The sequence below is a fragment of the Danio rerio genome, chromosome 4 (assembly GCF_052040795.2).
Source record: "Danio rerio strain M-AB ecotype USA chromosome 4, GRCz13ab, whole genome shotgun sequence".
Taxonomy (NCBI): Eukaryota; Metazoa; Chordata; class Actinopteri; order Cypriniformes; family Danionidae; genus Danio; species Danio rerio.
This window is the reverse complement of record NC_141024.2, coordinates 77,005,001-77,027,500: the sequence shown is the minus strand read 5'-3', so window position 1 is coordinate 77,027,500 and position 22,500 is coordinate 77,005,001. Positions and strand designations below refer to the sequence as shown.

The following is a 22,500-nucleotide window of genomic DNA, read 5'->3' as shown; positions in this document are numbered from 1 at the left end:
CAACACTGGTTTGAAGTGCAGCTCAGGTTAAATACTCTCTCTCCTCTCTAGAAAGATCCAATGATTGCTACCAGGTGGACACAGTTACCTGCAGGGAGAGAGAGAGGAAAAACACAATGCTCATTGTCCACCAAAAGCTATGTCTCAGGACGCAAGCCCTGGGATAACCGCTATCACCCTCCTGGAGCATATACAGGCAAGAAATTCATTAATTAGTTGTTATGGAAGTTATTCATTAAGCTTTTAATGTACTACACAAAATGGTAATCTAAATGTTTATTTTATCATTAGTTTTATTTAATATATGTTTTTTTATTGTTTTATTTTTTTAAGGTGAATTGCTGGGAATGGAGCACCTTTACAGCCAGACCGGCAAAACCCTGACTCCGGTGCTCCAGAACCCAGAGGAGGAAGACAGGCTGGTGGAGGAAGTACATGACGAGGATCTACAAGATGACGGGTTTGAGGAGGAGATCATGGAGGACATCACAGTTTTAAGTGCTGTATGAGGATGACCCCTGCCGTGATCTCAGAAACAGCCCCTTATCTTCGCCTCTGCCTCAGTCCCCAGCATTACTGGAGCATATACAGGCAAGAAATTCATTAATTAGTTGTTATGGAAGTTATTCATTAAGCTTTTAATGTACTACACAAAATGGTAATCTAAATGTTTATTTTATCATTAGTTTTATTTAATATATGTTTTTTTATTGTTTTATTTTTTTAAGGTGAATTGCTGGGAATGGAGCACCTTTACAGCCAGACCGGCAAAACCCAGACTCCGGTGCTCCAGAACCCAGAGGAGGAAGACAGGCTGGTGGAGGAAGTACATGACGAGGATCTACAAGATGACGGGTTTGAGGAGGAGATCATGGAGGACATCACAGTTCCAGTACTGTATGAGGATGACCCCTGCCATGATCTCAGAAACAGCCCCTTATCTTCATCCTGCCTCAGTCCCCAGCATTACTGGCTGAGCCGTCCACATCAGCTGGTGGAGAAGGACAGCTTCCTAGCCCAGCCCCCTCAGTGCCGTCACAGCCATCCAAGTCTGGAGACAGTCTCTCTGTTGAGGCTCAGGTAAGATATATTAAGAACTTAATTTGATTTAGTCTTTTTTTATTCCACATATACTAAACTTATTCTGTATTTACCAGGGAGTAGTCATTGGACCTGATGGCATTGCTGGGTTGGACAAGGTCCAGGATCTGGCTGCTTATTTGGTAGGTCTTCGTGTGGCTCCTTACCTCACTGACCTGCAGGTGACAGAGGCCATCAAGCTGTGGACAGCTCTCCTGGATGTTGATAAACAGCGCATCAACTACCAGCCTCGACATCAGCCTCAGCTGACACATGGGTGCTTTAAGGCACCGAATCGCTCCGGAGTCACTCCAGGTGTGGAGAGCGTCAAGCGCTGTCTGATTGGACATCCTGGGGGTCCAGCACAGTGGCCTAGCACCAGCCGCTTGGTTGAGGCCATTTGTACAAAGCTGTGTGCCGTACACAAGTCCACTTCCAAGAAGGCTGGTGTTCGCACGCCCAGGTGGTCTAAAATACTGACCGATTACCACCACATCCGGGATCTGGTGCTTGGCAGTCGCAGGCTGATGGATGAAACAGTGATCCAGCTTTTTGAGCTAAACCAGAAGACGCTTATTCAGTGGTAACCAAAGCACATTATTTTCTTTAAATTACCTGAATACTTCTAAATTAATATATATGAATAATACATATCATTTATAATCAGGTTTCAACGGGGGCAAAAGGATCAGGAAATGAGTGTACTCACACAGGGACTGACTCCACTTGATCCAATTGCTGTGGCAGATACGCAGCTTCCTTTGCCGAGGGAAAAATTGAACGAGGCACCATCAACATCAGGCCCCAAACACCAGTTTGTCTTTCCTCCAAATAAAGAAGGACAGGCACCTCTTCTTCGACCTGGTCGAAAGTCTGCTTCTGCAACCACCACAGTTTGCTCCTTCCTGCCGGATGCCACCACGGTGTGCTCCTTTCCACCGGCCCCCACGACGGAATGCCCCATCGCGCCAACCCCCACCACAGTCTGCCACATTGCACCGGCCCCTACCATGGTGTGCCTTGTCACACCGACCTTCACCACAGTGCGCCCCACCTCGCCAGCCTCCACCACAGTGTTCCCCATCATACCAGCCTCCACCACAGTGCGCCCTATTGCGCTGGCCCCCACCACAGTGCGCCCCATTGTGTTTGCCCCCACCACGGTGTGCTCCTTTCCACCGACCCCCAGCACGGTGTGCCCCATAGCACCACCCCCCATAGCACCAGGTGTTGTGCAGCCCATTTCAGGACCTGGATCATTGTTTGGCACACTTGTTTTTAACCCAGACATGAGTGTGTCAATGGTGATTCCATCATTTGCTGCACCAACATCCAGTGCAGTCCCAGCTTCACCTGCACCTGCTGTTCCTCCACCTGCACCTGCTCCACCTGCGCCGACGGGAACAGGAGAAGGAAAGTTGAGTCCACAAAAGGAAGTATGTGCGTGAGGTTACTTTTAATGTTTGCAGCAAATGTGGGCAACCAAAGACTAAGGAGTTTGGCCATAGCCGATTTGTCCTTAGAGGACTGGTTGGCAGAACAGCGCCAGCAAAATAAATCAATCAATCAATCAAGCCTTTATTTGTCACTACACTTTCGTATAGCGAAATTGGACCCCCCAGACCATACACAAAACATCACAAACAACTTTTCAGGGGAGACAGATCTTAGGAGGTAGCATTTAGAAACGAAGAAAGATACATTTGGACAGTTAGGCTAAAAAACACCCCCTCAGCTTGCCCTTGATTAGGACAAAGTGAGAAAAGGGAGAAAAACAGCCCTATCTTAGCATAAGCACACCGGCAAGACACAACATAGACAGAGGGGATGGGAACAGGGGTAATGGAAAACAGTCCGTTGAGTGCGGGCAGCCAACTGGTCCAGCAGCCATTTCCGTCGCAAGTCACAGCCCCGCCCACGCCCCACGTGGGTAAAAGCACACAAAGGCGTTTGGATGGGGATCGGTGGTGAATGTTTATCTGTAGATATGTTTGTGTGTGTGTGTGAGCCTGCATAGTCCGGAGTCCCGCAGGTGTCCTTGACAGGGGCAGGAATTTCAGAGCGTCCGCTTATCTTGCTTATCCCAGGGAGTTGTTTACTTCCAGCCGAGGCCGTCTGGCAGGAGTAAGAGAAGAGCCGAAAAAAAGACAGTAAGATACTTCCACTTTAGGTCAATATCTGCCAATTTCACAGATATTTAATGTCCATCACTCGTCTCCCGATCTGGCCAAAATTTGTTGCAGAGCCGCTAGCTTCACCTCGATGGTTTCCAGTTTGCGGTCAAGGACCATAGTCTGATTCGCGACCCTACCCATCAGTGTTTCAATCAAGCCGGCCAGCCTAGTGGGGTTTTGAGCTGCGCTGACCGCTTTTATTAGTTTCCGATATCCCAGGGCCCCGCATAAGCCCATCAGCAGAAACCCTGTTATCAAAGTTCCGAATAGGTAGATATCTTCAATATCCTCCAGAGACAGAGCAGCTAGACAGAGGACTCTCCACTTCTCCCACCCGTCCATCACATATCCAGCTGCGAGCGTCCCCGCAGGACAGCTGGGTTCCCCGGAGCCCAGCGATCTTGTTGAGAAGATGGTGTCAATTGCATTCAGAGACCAGTTGATCAAATCCATAATTCCTTTTTCGTTTGGAAAGCAGGACAAGGAGAGCCTCAGAGATAGAATAAGACGAGACAAGAGGTGCTAGCAAGGAGAGATATGGGACGGAGCGGGAAGAAGAGCGACCGCCTTCGCCGAGAGCCAAAGAAGAAGGACAAACTCCAGCTCCAGAATAAAGGACAAATTGCTGTATATATTTTTGTAAATGTTACATGGGTACTCTCTCTCTCTCTCATTTTATTTAATTTTTGTGTGTTAATATTTAGCATTTTAAAGTGGCACTTATAGGCCCACTCTTATTTTGTCTTGTGTGTACTTATTTAATATTTGTGTGCATTTTATGTAAAAATATATTTATATTTCTTAAAAAAATAACATTTTATACATTGCTTAAATACTATATTTTATATATTACGTGCCCCCACTCTTGCATTTTATTATGTATTTATATTATTGTTTAATATATTGTGTATATAAAAATAAATATATATATATATAGAGTATTGTTTTTATATAATGTGTATAATAAATAAATATATTTATATATAGTATTGTTTTAATATATTATATGTGCATAATAAATAAATATATATTGTATTGTTTTTATTTATTGTATATTATATCGTTTATATATTAAGATATGTTTTTATTTTGTTTTTTATATTTTTTAAATTGTTTTGCGATTTTAATATTTGTATTCATTTTAATAAACCATTTTGCATATTACTTGTTTTTGTGTGCATTCATTTAAAGTTATTACATAAAGAAATATAACATATATTAATATATATATTTATATATATATATATATATATATATATATATATATATATATATATATATATATAGTATAGTATATATTTATATATTAATAAATAAATATATATATAATATACTTATATATACATAAACATGCATACATATGTTTAATTGAAACATTTTCATTCATTTTTAATTAACGTAATATGCTTTTTAAGAACAATATCCACATAATAATAGTAATATCAATATAATTGCCTGTGTTACGTCAGTAAAATTTCAATAAGAGCGCAGCTGATTGGCTCCGCTGAAACCGACACTGATTGGATATTGTGTTACACAGATCGTGTGTTCGAATCCAGCACGCAAAAAATGACATTTAGAATGACATGCAATATGAAACCAAAATACCACATTATGCACAGTCACAAAGCCGCGAACACTACTGCAAGCGAAATTTGTCGCATTTTTTCCGTTTTTTTGCGGCTTGTTCGCTTGCGAGTGAGCGAAAAGATTGGGCCCCTTCCTATGCTAAGCGAGCGCTCTACCATTTGAGCTAATTCCCCTCGGAAAAATTCAAATTGGTAGTTTTTGGCGTGGTCAAAAAAAAAAAAAAAAAAGATCACATTTGCTCTGTGGTGGCCTCTTTGCCCTGCCTGCCGTTTAGTCGTCAAATTGCCTGGAATAGCGCGCTTTTCTTTTGAAGGCCCTACCTATTCCTGCTCCAGTAAACGTGTGAGGAGCCCTGCATGCCGAATGACTCAGAATGACTCAGTTACTCAGAAATCAATGCACATTGGCACCACCTTGGATTGACATTCTGCTACTTTCCTGCAAGGCCGTTTTTTTTTTATTCATTCCCTACAGCTTTGACAGCACCACACAACAAGCTTGAGGTTCCATGGTGTAATGGTGACCACTCTGAATCCAGCGATCTGAGTTCAAATTTCAGTGGGACCTGTTATTTTGCCAGCACCGCACAAAAAAAAGCTGGAATAGAATGTTAATCTCTTGAAGGCCAGGGAATGACATTTACTCTGGGCTTTCTAGTGCTTTAGGCAGGAAGTGGCTGGTTAGCTTAGCTGGTTAGACTATGGTGGTAATAACGGCAAGGTTGTGGATTCGATCCCTGTACTGGCCAAGCTCTTACCCTCTTAGGCCTCAGATGCATTTAAGGGCTCTGCTCTGTCTTACACACGTCTACGCTGTAAAAAAAACTATGAAACGGCAGCTGAAATAGCTTAGTTGGGAGAGTGTTAGACTGAATATCTAAAGGTCCCTGGTTATAACCAGGGTTTGGTAAAGTAGTGTTGTTTTTCAGTTTTGGGCACAAGAGTTAGGTGACCGAAAGGCACCCAAAAAGCCTAGCTGCTGCACCCTTAAGTCCAACTGCTTCCACTTCACCAAAAAGCTATCTTACTTCCAGATGGTCACGTCGCTTCTGGTGATGATTAAATCAGGAGAGTTTCACTTTAAACCTTTTCGCTTTAAAAAGGCATGAAAACAGAGGTGGAGAATGCAGTCATTGTTCCCGCTTCTTCTCGCATGCAAAGCGAGCGCTTAACCATTTGAGTTAATTCCCCTCACAGCAATCAATTGTTGGCGATTTTCGATGTGGTCAAAATAGAAAAAAAAGATCACATTTGCTCTGTGGTGGCCTCTTTGCCCTGCCTGCCGTTTAGTCGTCAAAATGCCTGGAATAGTGTGCTTTTCTTTTGAAGGCCCTACCTGGTCCTGCTCCAGTAAACGTGTGAGGAGCCCTGCATGCCGAATGACGAGTTACTCAGAAATCAATGCACATTGGCACTGCCTTGTATTGACATTCTGCTACTTTCTGGCAAGGCCGTTTTCTTTTTTTTGTTTTGTTTTTACATTATTTTCTCTTTGGCCCGGGCAGCACCAAGCAGGAGACTTGAGGTTCCATGGTGTAATGGTTAGCACTCTGGACTCTGAATCCAGCGATCCGAGTTCAAATCTCGGTGGAACCTTGTTTTTTTACCAGCACCGCACAAAAAAAGCTGGAATAGCATTCTTATCTCTTGAAGAAAATGACAGTTACTCTGAGCTTTTTAGCAAACATGGCAGAAAGTGGCCGGTTAGCTCAGCTGGTTAGAGCGTGGTGCTAATAACGCCAAGGTCGCGGGTTCGATCCCCGTACTGGCCAGACTTTTACCCTTTAAGGCCTCAGAGGCATTTCAGGATTCTGCTTAGTCTCACAGACATGAATGCTGCAGGATTCTTGTGAAAAGGCAGCTGAAATTGTTCAGTTGGGAGAGCGTTAAACTGAAGATCTAAAGGTCCCTGGTTCGATCTTGGGTTTAGGCAAAACAGTGATGTTGTTCTATTTTGTGCACAAGGGTCAGGTGACTGAAAGTCACCCAAAAAGCCTAGCTGCTTCACCCTTAAGTCCACCTGCTTCCACTTGACCAAAACACTATCTTCCTCCCAGATGGTCACGTTGCTTCTGGCGATGATTCCAATGGCCTGATCGACAGCACTCTATAATGCTATGTATTTAGTGCTTTGATGTCCCACTGCGGACACGCTGCTGAATAAAAGAAAACTGTGACTTGATAGGGCTTCTGAAGGGTTGCAATGATATGTACTACACAGAAACCGGCAAAGTTGACGTAAGTAGTTTCGCTTTAAACCCTCAAGGTGCCACCAGCTTTGCAATAAAAGCCAATGTAAAAAGGCATGAAAACAGAGGTGGAGAATGCAGTCATTGTTCCCGCTACCTCTCCCATGCAAAGCGAGCGCTTAACCATGAGCTAATTTCCCTCAAAGCAATCAATAATTGGCGATTTTCGACGTGGTCAAAATAGAAAAAAAAGATCACATTTGCTCTGTGGTGGCCTCTTTGCCCTGCCTGCCGTTTAGTCATCAAAATGCCTGGAATAGTGCGCTTTTCTTTTGAAGGCCCTACCTGGTCCTGCTCCAGTAAACGTGTGAGGAGCCCTGCATGCCGAATGACGAGTTACTCAGAAATCAATGCACATTGGCACTGCCTTGTATTGACATTCTGCTACTTTCTGGCAAGGCCATTTTCTTTTTTTTTTTTGTTTTTTTTTTTTTACATTATTTTCTCTTTGGCCCGGGCAGCACCAAGCAGGAGACTTGAGGTTTCATGGTGTAATGGTTAGCACTCTGGACTCTGAATCCAGCGATCCGAGTTTAAATCTCGGTGGGACCTTGTTTTTTTTACCAGCACCGCACAAAAAAAGCTGGAATAGCATTCTTATATCTTGAAGAAAATGACAGTTACTCTGAGCTTTTTAGCAAACATGGCAGAAAGTGGCGGGTTAGCTCAGCTGGTTAGAGCGTGGTGCTAATAACGCCAAGGTCGCGGGTTCGATCCCAATACTGGCCAAACTTTTACTCTTTAAGGCCTCAGAGGCATTTCAGGATTCTGCTTAGTCTCACAGACACGAATGCTGCAGGATTCTTGTGAAAAGGCAGCCGAAATTGCTCAGTTGGGAGAGTGTTAAACTGAAGTTCTAAAGGTCCCTGGTTCGATCCTGGGTTTCGGCAAAACAGTGATGTTATTCTATTTTTTGCACAAGGGTCAGGTGACTGAAAGTCACCCAAAAAGCCTAGCTGCTTCACCCTTAAGTCCACCTGCTTCCACTTGACCAAAACACTATCTTCCTCCCAGATGGTCACGTTGCTTCTGGCGATGATTCCAATGGCCTGATCGACAGCACTCTATAATGCTATGTATTTAGCGCTTTGATGTCCCACTGCGGACACGCTGCTGAATAAAAGAAAACTGTGACTTGATAGGGCTTCTGAAGGGTTGCAATGATATGTACTACACAGAAACCGGCAAAGCTGACGTAAGTAGTTTCGCTTTAAACCCTCAAGGTGCCACCAGCTTTGCAATAAAAGCCAATGTAAAAAGGCATGAAAACAGAGGTGGAGAATGCAGTCATTGTTCCCGCTACCTCTCCCATGCAAAGCGAGCGCTTAACCATGAGCTAATTCCCCTCAAAGCAATCAATAATTGGCGATTTTCGACGTGGTCAAAATAGAAAAAAAAGATCACATTTGCTCTGTGGTGGCCTCTTTGCCCTGCCCGCCGTTTAGTCGTCAAAATGCCTGGAATAGTGCGCTTTTCTTTTGAAGGCCCTACCTGGTCCTGCTCCAGTAAACGTGTGAGGAGCCCTGCATGCCGAATGACGAGTTACTCAGAAATCAATGCACATTGGCACTGCCTTGTATTGACATTCTGCTACTTTCTGTCAAGGCCGTTTTCTTTTTTTTTTTTGTTTTTTACATTATTTTCTCTTTGGCCCGGGCAGCACCAAGCAGAAGACTTGAGGTTCCATGGTGTAATGGTTAGCACTCTGAATCCAGCAATCCGAGTTCAAATCCCGGTGGGACCTTGTTTTTTTTTACCAGCACCGCACAAAAAAAGCTGGAATAGCATTCTTATCTCTTGAAGAAAATGACAGTTACTCTGAGCTTTTTAGCAAACATGTCAGAAAGTGGCGGGTTAGCTCAGCTTTTTAGAGCGTGGTGCTAATAACGCCAAGGTCGCCGGTTCGATCCCCATACTGGCCAAACTTTTACTCTTTAAGGCCTCAGAGGCATTTCAGGATTCTGCTTAGTCTCACAGACACGAATGCTGCAGGATTCTTGTGAAAAGGCAGCCGAAATTGCTCAGTTGGGAGAGTGTTAAACTGAAGTTCTAAAGATCCCTGGTTCGATCCTGGGTTTCGGCAAAACAGTGATGTTATTCTATTTTGTGCACAAGGGTCAGGTGTCTGAAAGTCACCCAAAAAGCCTAGCTGCTTCACCCTTAAGTCCACCTGCTTCCACTTGACCAAAACACTATCTTCCTCCCAGATGGTCACGTTGCTTCTGGCGATGATTCCAATGGCCTGATCGACAGCACTCTATAATGCTATGTATTTAGCGCTTTGATGTCCCACTGCGGACAAGCTGCTGAATAAAAGAAAACTGTGACTTGATAGGGCTTCTGAAGGGTTGCAATGATATGTACTACACAGAAACCGGCAAAGCTGACGTAAGTAGTTTCGCTTTAAACCCTCAAGGTGCCACCAGCTTTGCAATAAAAGCCAATGTAAAAAGGCATGAAAACAGAGGTGGAGAATGCAGTCATTGTTCCCGCTACCTCTCCCATGCAAAGCGAGCGCTTAACCATGAGCTAATTCCCCTCAAAGCAATCAATAATTGGCGATTTTCGACGTGGTCAAAATAGAAAAAAAAGATCACATTTGCTCTGTGGTGGCCTCTTTGCCCTGCCCGCCGTTTAGTCGTCAAAATGCCTGGAATAGTGCGCTTTTCTTTTGAAGGCCCTACCTGGTCCTGCTCCAGTAAACGTGTGAGGAGCCCTGCATGCCGAATGACGAGTTACTCAGAAATCAATGCACATTGGCACTGCCTTGTATTGACATTCTGCTACTTTCTGGCAAGGCCGTTTTCTTTTTTACATTATTTTCTTTTTAGCCCGAGCAGCACCAAGCAGAAGACTTGAGGTTCCATGGTGTAATGGTTAGCACTCTGGACTCTGAATCCAGCGATTCGAGTTCAAATCTTGGTGGGACCTTGTTTTTTTACCAGCACCGCACAAAAAAAGCTGGAATAGCATTCTTATCTCTTGAAGAAAATGACAGTTACGCTGAGCTTTTTAGCAAACATGGGAGAAAGTGGCCTGTTAGCTCAGCTGGTTAGAGCGTAGTGCTAATAACACCAAGGTTGCGGGTGCGATCCCCGTACTGGCTAAAATTTTACCCTTTAAGGCCTCAGAGGCATTTCAGGATTCTGCTTAGTCTCACAGACATGAATGCTGCAGGATACTTGTGAAAAGGCAGTTGAAATAGCTCAGTTGGGAGGGCGTTAGACTGAAGATCTAAAGGTCCCTGATTCGATCCCGGGGTTGTAAAACAGTCCTGTTGTTCTATTTTGTGCACAAGGGGCAGGTGACTGAAGGCCCTACCTGGTCCTGCTCCAGTAAACGTGTGAGGAGCCCTGCATGCCGAATGACGAGTTACTCAGAAATCAATGCACATTGCCACCGCCTTGTATTGACATTCTGCTACTTTCTGGCAAGGCCGTTTTATAATTTTTTTTTTTATATTTTTTTTCTTTAGCCTGGGCAGCACCAACTGGAAGACTTTTATTAAGCTGGGCAGTAAGTGGCCGGTTAGCTCATACTGCCACTTGTAAGTCGTGGTTATTCTTGGTCACACCGGCCAATCACTTTGTGAGCTGGAACCAAGATTCACCCTATTCTTGGTTAAGGCAGCCAATCGTGTTCTGAGTTACAATGAACGCTATGGCCAATCAGAGCCCTTATACCATCCATGATTTGTACTGTAATAAAAGATTTCGTTGCGGATTAATTCGGACACCAATTGCAAAGTAAGTATTTTTTTAACAAGGTGGTTTAAATGAATAACCATTACAGTAACGTTAATTACTACAAAATAATTATTATATGATTGTTATAGATGTTTTATAACGTTATTTGGTAAGATTAATGTTAGCCGACCAAGCAAACTGTACAGTTTTACTACAAACATTTTAATGCAGTTATTAATTAATTAATATGGATCATGCATGATTGCATCACTAATAATAAACCAACAATATAAGGGTCACACATCAATCCATCACTAATAATAATGTTATTATATTATATTATTAGTGATGGATTAAATTGTGACCCTTATATTATTGGTTTATTATTAGTGATGCAATCATGCGTGATCCATATTGTTTAATGCTTTATGATTAGTGATGTATTATGCGTGAGCATTATTAGATAAGTTTATGATTAGTGATGTAGTGATATGTGAGCGTTATTATACTATTTGTTTATAATTAATGACTGATGAATTGATCCTTATATTTATTATTAGTGAAGTGATTGATTAATGTGTGAGAATAATGCACGGGCATTATTGTAACTATGGTAGTAAATGACAATATAAAGTGAAGTAATGTATAATAACTGCATTAAAATGTTTGTAGTAAAACTGTACAGTGTGCTTGGTCGGCTAACATTAATCTTAACAAACAACGTCATATAACATCTATAACAATCATATAATAATTGTGTTGTTGTAATTAATGTTACATAGATGATTAATAATGATAGATTAATAATGTTAAATAGAGCTCACCGGAATGAATTATAAAACTGTATAGCTTTGAGGCGTAATGAATAGTGCGACAAATAGAGTTAAACAACCTCTTTGCTTGCCATTTTAAGACTTGCTGTCTTTTTTTAGTCTCTGTGTGCAAAAACGTCTTGCCTCCTATTCAGCGTTGGCGCTGTGGCTTAGTTGGTCAAAGTGCCTGTCTAGTAAACAGGAGATGCCTTATGCACAGGTTTCGTGTTTGCTTTTGTTAAGAGTAACGAGTGTTTACGCAGCGGGATGTTTAGCAGTCGGTTTCTTAACAAAACTCAAATCCTTAAGAACGCTGCTCGTTCAAGAGGGCTTTGGACGATGCCTTTATATAGCATAGTGTGGTAATGCCTAACCAATTGGACTTTAATATTTCAAGTCCAGACATTCCCACATGCAGCGCTACCGTTGTTAGTTTTTTTTTTTTTTTTTTTTTTGGAATTAAACATTTAGCCTGTATCAAGGTCGTTTGGCGCTGTGGTTAGTTGGTCAAAGTGCCTGTCTAATAAACAGGAGATCCTGGCTTTGAATTCCAGCAGTGCCTTGTCCACAGTTGGCTGTTCATTCATGGGCCAGAGAGTACTAAAAAGTGCTTTCTGTCCAACAGTTCTAGAGGAAGCAGAGCACTTAGGCTCTGTGGCGCAATGGATAGCGCATTGGACTTCTAGGTTGTGAGCTGAGCCATTAAAAGGTTGTGGGTTCGAGTCCCACCAGAGTCGCAAGCTTTGCTCTTTTTCTTCACTGACTTAAGGTGTGGTGCGTTTCTAACATTTTAGGCATCTGTCCATCCCGTTTTGCTTCTTTCTTTCATTGCGCAGTGCAGGCTTAGATACTAGGGGTACTCTACAATAAAGCCGATGACTTAATTGAGCTGTTTTAAATAAGGGAGATTAGAAAACGGTGTAGGGCCTAGTGGGCTTGAGGAATGACTCGTCGGCAACCTGTGGTTTTGGGGAAAAGTAACTGCCACCTATTGTTGAGATCACGCCTTTTGGATTTGTCGTACAAGAGCCTCTTTATGCATGTGCAAAGTAACTGAGTAGAAAGCACAGTAATTTTTGCTTCCCCCCCCCCCACTGTCTTAGATGAAACTGCGTTTGGAAGTATCATATCCAGAAGTTTTTTCTTTTAGTGTTAAGACTAAGTTGGCCAGAGCACCTGTCTTGGGAACAGCAGGTGCTAGGTTCAAATCCAAACTGCACCTTTCCCTCAGATTATGGGAGAGTGGCTTTCTGATCTGAAACTCTTTCAATGGCCGATAGCATATGTTTGTCCTGATTTCCATTTTCCGAGCTGACTCTGGGTTTGGATGACATGGTCAGGCTTGAGACATGATCATCCAGGCTCTAAAGGACCGCGTCCGGCTTGTCAGCATTTTCTGCATCCTGACATGCTGGTTTTTGTTGTGTATTATTTTTTCTTCTTCGATTTTTGTTATCGGGCAAATGTCTCTTACTGTGAATTTCTGTGGCGCTGTGGCTTAGCTGGTCAAAGTGCCTGTATTGTAAACAGGAGATCCTGGGCTCAAATCCCAGCAGCGCCTTAGTCCAGGTGGTGCGTGTGCTTGTTTTATAGAGCTCACCGGAATGAATTATAAAATTGTATAGCTTTGAGGCGTAATGAATAGTGCAACAAATAGAGTTAAACAACCTCTTTGCTTGCCATTTTAAGACTTGCTTTCTTTTTTTAGTCTCTGTGTGCAAAAACGTCTTGCCTCCTATTCAGCGTTGGCGCTGTGGCTTAGTTGTTCAAAGCGCCTGTCTAGTAAACAGGAGATCCTGGTTTCAAATCCCAGCAGTGCCTTATGTACAGGTTTCGTGTTTGCTTTTGTTAAGAGTAACGAGTGTTTACGCAGCGGGATGTTTAGCAGTCGGTTTCTTAACAAAACTCAAATCCTTAAGAACGCTGCTCGTTCAAGAGGGCTTTGGACGATGCCTTTATATAGCATAGTGTGGTAATGCCTAACCAATTGGACTTTAATATTTCAAGTCCAGACATTCCCACATGCAGCGCTACCGTTGTTAGTTTTTTTTTTTTTTTTTGGAATTAAACATTTAGCCTGTATCAAGGTCGTTTGGCGCTGTGGCTTAGTTGGTCAAAGTGCCTGTCTAATAAACAGGAGATCCTGGCTTTGAATTCCAGCAGTGCCTTGTCCACAGTTGGCTGTTCATTCATGGGCTAGAGAGTACTAAAAAGTGCTTTCTGTCCAACAGTTCTAGATGAAGCAGAGCACTTAGGCTCTGTGGCGCAATGGATAGCGCGTTGGACTTCTAGGTTGTGAGCTGAGCCATTCAAAGGTTGTTGGTTCGAGTCCCACCAGAGTCGCAAGCTTTGCACTTTTTCTTCACTGACTTAAGGTGTGGTGAGTTTCTAACATTTTAGGCATCTGTCCATCCCGTTTTGCTTCTTTCTTTCATTGCGCAGTGCAGGCTCAGATACTAGGGGTACTCTACAATAAAGCCGATGACTTAATTGAGCTGTTTTAAATAAGGGAGATTAGAAAACGGTGTAGGGCCTAGTGGGCTTGAGGAATGACTCGTCGGCAACCTGTGGTTTTGGGGAAAAGTAACTGCCACCTATTGTTGAGATCACGCCTTTTGGATTTGTCGTACAAGAGCCTCTTTATGCTTGTGCAAAGTAACTGAGTAGAAAGCACAGTAATTTTTGCTTCCCCCCCACTGTCTTAGATGAAACTGCGTTTGGAAGTATCGTATCCAGAGGTTTTTTCTTTTAGTGTTAAGACTAAGTTGGCCAGAGCACCTGTCTTGGGAACAGCAGGTGCTAGGTTCAAATCCAAACTGCACCTTTCCCTCAGATTATGGGAGAGTGGCTTTCTGATCTGAAACTCTTTCAATGGCCGATAGCATACGTTTGTCCTGATTTCCATTTTCCGAGCTGACTCTGGGTTTGGATGACATGGTCAGGCTTGAGACATGATCATCCAGACTCTAAAGGACCGCGTCCGGCTTGTCAGCATTTTCTGCATCCTGACATGCTGGTTTTTGTTGTGTATTATTTTTTCTTCTTCGATTTTTGTTATTGGGCAAATGTCTCTTACTGTGAATTTCTGTGGCGCTGTGGCTTAGCTGGTCAAAGCGCCTGTCTTGTAAACAGGAGATCCTGGGCTCAAATCCCAGCAGTGCCTTAGTCCAGGTGGTGCGTGTGCTTGTTTTATGGAGCTCACCGGAATGAATTATAAAATTGTATAGCTTTGAGGCGTAATGATTAGTGCGACAAATAGAGTTAAACAACCTCTTTGCTTGCCATTTTAAGACTTGCTGTCTTTTTTTAGTATCTGTGTGCAAAAACGTCTTGCCAACTATTCAGCGTTGGCGCTGTGACTTAGTTGGTCAAAGCGCCTGTCTAGTAAACAGGAGATCCTGGGTTCAAATCCCAGCAGTGCCTTATGTACAGGTTTCGTGTTTGCTTTTGTTAAGAGTAACGAGTGTTTACGCAGCGGGATGTTTAGCAGTCGGTTTCTTAACAAAACTCAAATCGTTAAGAACGCTGCTCGTTCAAAAGGGCTTTGGACGATGCCTTTATATAGCATAGTGTGGTAATGCCTAACCAATTGGACTTTAATATTTCAAGTCCAGACATTCCCACATGCAGCGCTACCGTTGTTAGTTTTTTTTTCTTTTTTTTGGAATTAAACATTTAGCCTGTATCAAGGTCGTTTGGCGTTGTGGCTTAGTTGGTCAAAGTGCCTGTCTAATAAACAGGAGATCCTGGCTTTGAATTCCAGCAGTGCCTTGTCCGCAGTTGGCTGTTCATTCATGGGCTAGAGAGTGCTAAGAAGTGCTTTCTGTCCAACAGTTCTAGAGGAAGCAGAGCACTTAGGCTCTGTGGCGCAATGGATAGCGCATTGGACTTCTAGGTTGTGAGCTGAGCCATTCAAAGGTTGTGGGTTCGAGTCCCACCAGAGTTGCAAGCTTTACACTTTTTCTTCACTGACTTAAGGTGTGGTGCGTTTCTAACATTTTAGGCATCTGTCCATCCCGTTTTGCTTCTTTCTTTCATTGCGCAGTGCAGGCTCAGATACTAGGGGTACTCTACAATAAAGCCGATGACTTAATTGAGCTGTTTTAAATAAGGGAGATTAGAAAACGGTGTAGGGCCTGAGGTATAGCTGGTCAAAGCGCCTGTCTTGTAGACAGGAGATCCTGGGCTCAAATCCCAGCAGCGCCTTAGTCCAGGTGGTGCGTGTGCTTGTTTTATAGAGCTCACGGAATGATTTATAAAATTGTATAGCTTTGAGGCCTGGTTAGTACTTGGATGGGAGACCGCCTGGGAATACCAGGTGCTGTAAGCTTTTCGAAGTGGAAGAGGAAGAGGAAGGAGGAGGAGAAGATCGGGACCGGCAGGTGCATGAAGAAAACAACAAAAGGGAAGAAGATAATGAAGCAATAGAAAGGACAATGGAGGAGGAAATGAATAACAATGAAAAAAAGGAAGGAGAAAACGAAAATGAAGAGAATGAAGTACAGTTATCAGGACAGGATGGACAGTGGTCACAAATGGAAATATCGGACAGTTTTAAAACTTTTTTAAGCACGGTGGAAAAAGAGGAACTAAGAAAGACTGGTCAAGCTGAAGGAATGGCAAATGATGAAGAAACAAGGATGGAAAATGTGGATAAGAACAAAGTGGAAAGAGGATTTTTAAGAAGAAGAACTTTTAAGGTAAAACCAAACTTGGACATGGCAAAGAAAAAAGTTTTAACAAAGAACAGAGCTAAATATGTAAATAGGTATGAAGTGTTAAGGGGACTGGAAGAAGATGAAGAAAAATGATGTTTTTAAAATATTTTATCTATTTTAAAATGCTTTTAATCTTTGTCTCTTTTAACGGAAGGAGTTGTTGTTTGAGAGCGTTGGAAGGAGATGAAGGACAATGAGGATGTGTAGGTTTTTAATTTCATTTTTATTTATTTTAATGGTTTTAAACTGTGTGTCTTTTAATGCAAGGGGACTGATGGGAAAAGATAAATTTGAGAAAATAAGAGAGAAATGTAAAAACAAGGAAGTGATAGGTTTACAGGAAACAAACTGGAAAGAACATGCAATGAATGATTTTAAAAAGTTGTGGCAAGGGGATATAATATATAATAATGGTGATGGTAAATCTGGAAGAGGTGTTGCTTTTTTAATAAGGAAAGATGTTTTAAACTTTAAAAGAATTGTGTATAGGGATAATTATGGAAAATGTTTAGTAATAGAGGTGAACTATGAAGGACATGAATTAATAATAGCAAATATACATGCACCAACAGAAGATAAAGACAAAAAAGAATATTTTGAGGTTTTAAATAAAGTATTAAAAGGTTTTAAAGAAATAATAATGATGGGAGATTTTAATACTGTTTTTAGAAAACAAGATATGGCTGATGGAATGGTTTTTAAATCGGATATAGGAAGAAAGCAACTAAATGAGTTAATAAAGGAAAATAGTTTAATAGATATATGGAGGGAAAGGAATAGAGAAAAAAGAGAGTTTTCAAGGAGACAAATAGTGGGGAATTTTATATGTCAAACGAGAATAGATTTTATTTTATGTACTAGAAATATTGAAAATTTTATAGAAAACATACAGTATGAAGAGAACAGTTTTAGTGATCATAAGCTCTTGCATTTTAAAGTGAATATAGAAAACATACAAAAAGGACCAGGGACTTGGATTTTAAACACAACCATTTTAAAAAATCAAGATTATGTTCAAAAAGTCAAAGAAATAATAGAGAATGAAAAAGAAAATAGAATGTATGATGAAGATAAAAGGATATGGTGGGAAAACACAAAATATCAAATCAGGAAATACACAATCAAATATTGAGCAGTACTACAAAGATGTAAAAAGTATACAGAAAAAGAAGTTAAAAGATCCTTAGAAAAAGAATTAAACAAGGAAAATAAAGATATTGAAAAAATCAAAGAAATAGAGCAAAAATTACGAGATTTAGAAGAAGACAAATATAAGGGGGCAATGTTGAGGAGCAGATCTAAATACACAGTAGAAGGGGAAAAATGCACGAAATTCTTTTTTGATTTAGAGAAGCAAAGAGGTAAAGCAGGAATACTAAAGGAAATTAAAGGGAGGAATGGAAAAATTGCGAAAGGAAACATAGAAATACTAGAAGAAATCAAGCATTTTTATGAAGATCTATTTAAAGCAAAAGGTATTGATGAAGAAAAAGAAAGGAAGATTCTAAATTATATAAAAGTAAAACTAGAAAAAGATGACAACAAAGAATGTGACAGAGAAATAGAAGAAGAAGAGATTGAAATTGCAATAAATCAACTAAATAAAAAGAAAAGTCCAGGTATAGATGGAATAGGAAATGAATTTTATATTGTTTTTAAAGATATTTTAAAAGGAATACTTAAAGAAGTTTTTAAAGACATTTTTAAATGTAAAGAGATGAATGAAAGAATGGGGATGGGATTAATGAAGTTAATATATAAAAGAAAAGGAGCAAAAACTGAATTACAAAATTATAGACCAATAACAATGTTGAATACAGATTTAAAGATTTTAGCAAAAGTTTTAGCGAATAGATTAAAGGAAGTAATGCCTAAATTAATTAAATCAAACCAAGCATATGCAATAAAAGGGAGAGATATAGCAGATGTAACAATGAGTATTAAAAGCACAATAGATTATTTGCAAGAAAAGAAGATGAATGGTTTTTTAATTAGTGTAGATTTTGAAAAGGCTTTTGACAGAGTAGAACATACTTATTTATTTGATGTACTCAAAACATTTGGATTTGGAGAGAATTTTATTAATTGGATTAAAATTTTATATAAAGGGGCTTTTACAAAAGTAAAATGTAATGGTTTTTTAACAGATTGTTTTAAAATTACAAGATCAATTAGACAAGGATGTCCTCTTTCAGCACTATTATATTCCCTAATCGCAGAACCTTTAGGGTTAGCAATAAAACAAGAAACTAAAATTAAAGGAATAAAAATAGAAGAAGAGGAGGATGAAGGAAAAATATACCAGTATGCTGATGATACAACAATAATAGTGAAGGAGAAAAAGAGTGTAAAAGAAGCCATGAAAAAAGTACAGGAGTTTTGTAAGGGAACAGGAAGCAAAATAAATGAAAATAAAACACAATATATGAGGTTTGGTAAAGCAGATATTTTAACAGATTGTTTTCAATTTAGAGAAGTAGAAGAGCTGAAAATTTTAGGAATTTTAATTGGTAAAAATGAAAGAAAAGCAACAGAAAAGATGTGGGATGATCTAATAAGAGGAATAGAATCAAGATTAAATTTCTGGAGGATGAGAGAACTTTGCTTAAAGGGGAAAGCCTTAATTTTAAATGTTTTAATGACATCAAAGCTATGGTATAAATTATATGTAACAGAAATGCCATGTTGGATAGAAGCGAGATTGAAAAAGTGTGTTCAAGATTTTTTATGGGAGGGGAAACCCCCAAGAATTGCGTACAATACAATAATAGGAGCAACAGAAGAAGGAGGGATAGGATTGATGGATATTAAACAAAGGAAGAATTGTCTTAGAGTGAAAATAGTTAAAAAGCTTTTACAAGAGGAGAACTCAACAGAATGGAAAAAGGTTATGAAATATTTTTTAAACAAAGTTGGCAATTTTAACTTAGGAGAAGACATTCTTTGGTTAAAAACTAAAAACTGGATGACGGAAAAGTTACCAGGGTTTTATCAAGAAATTTTAAGTGCATGGGGGAAATTTTTAGACGGAGTATTTTACCAAGTAAAGGGAAGAGAAAACTTATTAAATCAACCTTTGTTTTTAAATAAAAGTATTTTAAAAGAAGGGAAGGAACTATTTTTTAAAAAATGGATGGATGTGGGGATTTTAAGAATAAGGGATGTTCTTTATGAATTCAAAAAGGGATTTTTACCTAAGCAATATATAGTAGACTTAATGGAAGAAGCTAAAGAGGAATACAGTGTAAAGGAAATAGAAAATAAACTTGAAACGGTCAAAGGTGCCATACTAAAAGAATGGATTACAAGAATAGAAAATATGGAAGAATGTGGGAATGAAAAAGTCATACATGTCTATTTAAAAGGAAAGCTTTGTAATTTTAAAGATTGTTTACTGAAAGACTTTTATGTGTATTTTAGAGATAGTGTATTTCAAGAACCAATAGCAAATAACTTTTGGGTACAAAGATTGAATAGTGTGAAAAAGGAAAATATATGGAAAAACATGAGAGGAAAAATAATAGAAACAAGATTGGAATGTTTTGAATATTTTATAAGACACAAGGCAATTTTTACTGAGTGCATTTTAACAAAGATACATATAGAACAAAATGCAACATGTAAGGTTTGTTTTCAAGAAGATGAAGGAATTTTACACCTGTTTTTATACTGTAAAGAATTAGAATGTTTTTACAAGAAATGCCAAAAAATGCTAAAAGATTTATTGAAAGATTGGGATGAAGAACAATTGGAATGGAATACTCTTGTGATGTTCGGATGGAATATGCAAAACAAAAACAAAAAGTTTGTAAATCTTCTTATAATGATGATTAAAAAATGTGTGTGGGAAAGAAGAAATGTAGCAAAACAGGAAAAAGTTGTTTTAAATGTGTGGAATGTACTAAAACGAAAAATGGAAAGATACATAGAAAGACTGTACTGCTATTTTAAAGGAGAAGATATGTTACCAAGCTTTTATGATGTGTTTAATGATGAAGTGTATAATGTTTTAAATGGTTTAAAGTGGAAAATGCCCAAAGAGGATGTTATGTTATGAAGAATGTTGATTTTAATGTAATTGTTTTGTGAAATTTCTTGAAGTATTTAAATGTTAATGTAATGTGATTATTTTTTAATAAAAAAAAAAAAAAAAAAAAAAAAAAAGAAATGCCCGATCTCATCTGAACTCGGAAGTAAAGCAGGGTCGGGCCTGGTTAGTACTTGGATGGGAGACCGCCTGGGAATACCAGGTGCTGTAAGCTTTTCGAAGTGCTTCATTTGGCAGCTGATTTAAATAGCCAACGCTTGACAGCCTCTTTTGCTTACGGCCATACCACCCTGGAAATGCCCGATCTCATCTGAACTCGGAAGTAAAGCAGGGTCGGGCCTGGTTAGTACTTGGATGGGAGACCGCCTGGGAATACCAGGTGCTGTAAGCTTTTCGAAGTGCTTCATTTGGCAGCTGATTTAAATAGCCAACGCTTGACAGCCTCTTTCGCTTACGGCCATACCACCCTGGAAATGCCCGATCTCATCTGAACTCGGAAGTAAAGCAGGGTCGGGCCTGGTTAGTACTTGGATGGGAGACCGCCTGGGAATACCAGGTGCTGTAAGCTTTTCGAAGTGCTTCATTTGGCAGCTGATTTAAATAGCCAACGCTTGACAGCCTCTTTTGCTTACGGCCATACCACCCTGGAAATGCCCGATCTCATCTGAACTCGGAAGTAAAGCAGGGTCGGGCCTGGTTAGTACTTGGATGGGAGACCGCCTGGGAATACCAGGTGCTGTAAGCTTTTCGAAGTGCTTCATTTGGCAGCTGATTTAAATAGCCAACGCTTGACAGCCTCTTTCGCTTACGGCCATACCACCCTGGAAATGCCCGATCTCATCTGAACTCGGAAGTAAAGCAGGGTCGGGCCTGGTTAGTACTTGGATGGGAGACCGCCTGGGAATACCAGGTGCTGTAAGCTTTTCGAAGTGCTTCATCTGGCAGCTGATTTAAACAGCCAACGCTTGACAGCCTCTTTCGCTTACGGCCATACCACCCTGGAAATGCCCGATCTCATCTGAACTCGGAAGTAAAGCAGGGTCGGGCCTGGTTAGTACTTGGATGGGAGACCGCCTGGGAATACCAGGTGCTGTAAGCTTTTCGAAGTGCTTCATCTGGCAGCTGATTTAAATAGCCAACGCTTGACAGCCTCTTTCGCTTACGGCCATACCACCCTGGAAATGCCCGATCTCATCTGAACTCGGAAGTAAAGCAGGGTCGGGCCTGGTTAGTACTTGGATGGGAGACCGCCTGGGAATACCAGGTGCTGTAAGCTTTTCGAAGTGCTTCATCTGGCAGCTGATTTAAATAGCCAACGCTTGACAGCCTCTTTCGCTTACGGCCATACCACCCTGGAAATGCCCGATCTCATCTGAACTCGGAAGTAAAGCAGGGTCGGGCCTGGTTAGTACTTGGATGGGAGACCGCCTGGGAATACCAGGTGCTGTAAGCTTTTCGAAGTGCTTCATCTGGCAGCTGATTTAAATAGCCAACGCTTGACAGCCTCTTTCGCTTACGGCCATACCACCCTGGAAATGCCAGATCTCATCTGAACTCGGAAGTTAAGCAGGGTTGGGCCTGGTTAGTACTTGGATGGGAGACCGCCTGGGAATACCAGGTGCTGTAAGCTTTTCGAAGTGCTTCATCTGGCAGCTGATTTAAATAGCCAACGCTTGACAGCCTCTTTCGCTTACGGCCATACCACCCTGGAAATGCCCGATCTCATCTGAACTCGGAAGTAAAGCAGGGTCGGGCCTGGTTAGTACTTGGATGGGAGACCGCCTGGGAATACCAGGTGCTGCAAGCTTTTCGAAGTGCTTCATCTGGCAGCTGATTTAAATAGCCAACGCTTGACAGCCTCTTTCGCTTACGGCCATACCACCCTGGAAATGCCCGATCTCATCTGAACTCGGAAGTAAAGCAGGGTCGGGCCTGGTTAGTACTTGGATGGGAGACCGCCTGGGAATACCAGGTGCTGTAAGCTTTTCGAAGTGCTTCATCTGGCAGCTGATTTAAATAGCCAACGCTTGACAGCCTCTTTCGCTTACGGCCATACCACCCTGGAAATGCCCGATCTCATCTGAACTCGGAAGTAAAGCAGGGTCGGGCCTGGTTAGTACTTGGATGGGAGACCGCCTGGGAAT

At 41.0% G+C, this 22,500-nt stretch overlaps 3 protein-coding genes and 18 non-coding genes across 22 annotated transcripts in view; all 21 read left to right on the top strand.

Annotated features, from left to right (window-relative positions):
* The first annotated feature begins 336 nt into the window (after positions 1 to 336).
* Positions 337 to 1,295, top strand: LOC147845191 (uncharacterized). Its single transcript, XM_087250644.2, has 2 exons — positions 337 to 1,080; positions 1,158 to 1,295. The coding sequence occupies exons 1-2, from the start codon at positions 743 to 745 to the stop codon at positions 1,162 to 1,164; spliced, it is 345 nt and encodes a 114-aa protein (XP_087106770.1). The 5' UTR covers positions 337 to 742; the 3' UTR covers positions 1,165 to 1,295.
* An 87-nt stretch (positions 1,296 to 1,382) lies between these two features.
* LOC137487266 (uncharacterized) lies at positions 1,383 to 3,082 on the top strand. Its single transcript, XM_087250543.1, has 2 exons — positions 1,383 to 1,663; positions 1,748 to 3,082. The coding sequence occupies exons 1-2, from the start codon at positions 1,608 to 1,610 to the stop codon at positions 2,526 to 2,528; spliced, it is 837 nt and encodes a 278-aa protein (XP_087106669.1). The 5' UTR covers positions 1,383 to 1,607; the 3' UTR covers positions 2,529 to 3,082.
* A 3,239-nt stretch (positions 3,083 to 6,321) lies between these two features.
* Positions 6,322 to 22,500, top strand: part of LOC148682569 (uncharacterized) — a 1,090,975-nt gene continuing 1,074,796 nt past the window's right edge. The window contains exons 1-2 of one of the 2 annotated variants that reach the window (XM_088650871.1): positions 6,322 to 6,748; positions 10,333 to 10,396. The gene's annotated coding sequence lies outside the window, so the exon portion shown is untranslated. Of the gene's footprint in view, positions 6,810 to 10,332; positions 10,397 to 22,500 lie in introns of both variants that reach the window. The other variant, XM_088650870.1, reaches the window with a different exon arrangement.
* Positions 6,368 to 6,439, top strand: trnaq-cug (transfer RNA glutamine (anticodon CUG)). The gene has a single exon. It is a non-coding gene; the product is annotated as a tRNA-Gln (tRNA).
* On the top strand, positions 6,542 to 6,615 carry trnai-aau (transfer RNA isoleucine (anticodon AAU)). Its single transcript has one exon. It is a non-coding gene; the product is annotated as a tRNA-Ile (tRNA).
* Positions 7,573 to 7,644, top strand: trnaq-cug (transfer RNA glutamine (anticodon CUG)). Its single transcript has one exon. It is a non-coding gene; the product is annotated as a tRNA-Gln (tRNA).
* Positions 12,239 to 12,327, top strand: trnar-ucu (transfer RNA arginine (anticodon UCU)). Its single transcript is given in 2 exon segments — positions 12,239 to 12,275; positions 12,292 to 12,327. It is a non-coding gene; the product is annotated as a tRNA-Arg (tRNA).
* Positions 13,845 to 13,933, top strand: trnar-ucu (transfer RNA arginine (anticodon UCU)). Its single transcript is given in 2 exon segments — positions 13,845 to 13,881; positions 13,898 to 13,933. It is a non-coding gene; the product is annotated as a tRNA-Arg (tRNA).
* trnat-ugu (transfer RNA threonine (anticodon UGU)) lies at positions 14,680 to 14,753 on the top strand. Its single transcript has one exon. It is a non-coding gene; the product is annotated as a tRNA-Thr (tRNA).
* Positions 15,448 to 15,536, top strand: trnar-ucu (transfer RNA arginine (anticodon UCU)). The gene is given in 2 exon segments: positions 15,448 to 15,484; positions 15,501 to 15,536. It is a non-coding gene; the product is annotated as a tRNA-Arg (tRNA).
* Positions 20,629 to 20,747, top strand: LOC137489916 (5S ribosomal RNA). The gene has a single exon (XR_015488706.2). It is a non-coding gene; the product is annotated as a 5S ribosomal RNA (ribosomal RNA).
* On the top strand, positions 20,806 to 20,924 carry LOC137489927 (5S ribosomal RNA). The gene has a single exon (XR_015488618.2). It is a non-coding gene; the product is annotated as a 5S ribosomal RNA (ribosomal RNA).
* On the top strand, positions 20,983 to 21,101 carry LOC137489946 (5S ribosomal RNA). Its single transcript, XR_015488616.2, has one exon. It is a non-coding gene; the product is annotated as a 5S ribosomal RNA (ribosomal RNA).
* On the top strand, positions 21,160 to 21,278 carry LOC148682760 (5S ribosomal RNA). The gene has a single exon (XR_015944240.1). It is a non-coding gene; the product is annotated as a 5S ribosomal RNA (ribosomal RNA).
* On the top strand, positions 21,337 to 21,455 carry LOC148682759 (5S ribosomal RNA). Its single transcript, XR_015944239.1, has one exon. It is a non-coding gene; the product is annotated as a 5S ribosomal RNA (ribosomal RNA).
* On the top strand, positions 21,514 to 21,632 carry LOC137489938 (5S ribosomal RNA). Its single transcript, XR_015485855.1, has one exon. It is a non-coding gene; the product is annotated as a 5S ribosomal RNA (ribosomal RNA).
* LOC148682758 (5S ribosomal RNA) lies at positions 21,691 to 21,809 on the top strand. Its single transcript, XR_015944238.1, has one exon. It is a non-coding gene; the product is annotated as a 5S ribosomal RNA (ribosomal RNA).
* On the top strand, positions 21,868 to 21,986 carry LOC148682757 (5S ribosomal RNA). Its single transcript, XR_015944374.1, has one exon. It is a non-coding gene; the product is annotated as a 5S ribosomal RNA (ribosomal RNA).
* LOC148682756 (5S ribosomal RNA) lies at positions 22,045 to 22,163 on the top strand. Its single transcript, XR_015944495.1, has one exon. It is a non-coding gene; the product is annotated as a 5S ribosomal RNA (ribosomal RNA).
* LOC148682755 (5S ribosomal RNA) lies at positions 22,222 to 22,340 on the top strand. Its single transcript, XR_015944237.1, has one exon. It is a non-coding gene; the product is annotated as a 5S ribosomal RNA (ribosomal RNA).
* The window catches only part of LOC148682754 (5S ribosomal RNA), a 119-nt gene continuing 17 nt past the window's right edge, over positions 22,399 to 22,500 (top strand). The window contains exon 1 of the ribosomal RNA XR_015944494.1: positions 22,399 to 22,500. This exon is cut by the window's right edge and continues 17 nt beyond it. This is a non-coding gene — a ribosomal RNA (5S ribosomal RNA).

Excerpts from the sequence above, each read along its gene's own strand:
- LOC147845191 (XM_087250644.2), top strand. The coding sequence starts at position 743 with ATGGAGCACCTTTACAGCCAGACCGGCAAAACCCAGACTCCGGTGCTC.
- LOC137487266 (XM_087250543.1), top strand. The coding sequence starts at position 1,608 with ATGGATGAAACAGTGATCCAGCTTTTTGAGCTAAACCAGAAGACGCTT. Across the intron at positions 1,664-1,747 it reads CAGAAGACGCTTATTCAGTG|GTTTCAACGGGGGCAAAAGG; the intron begins GTAACCAAAGCA and ends ATTTATAATCAG.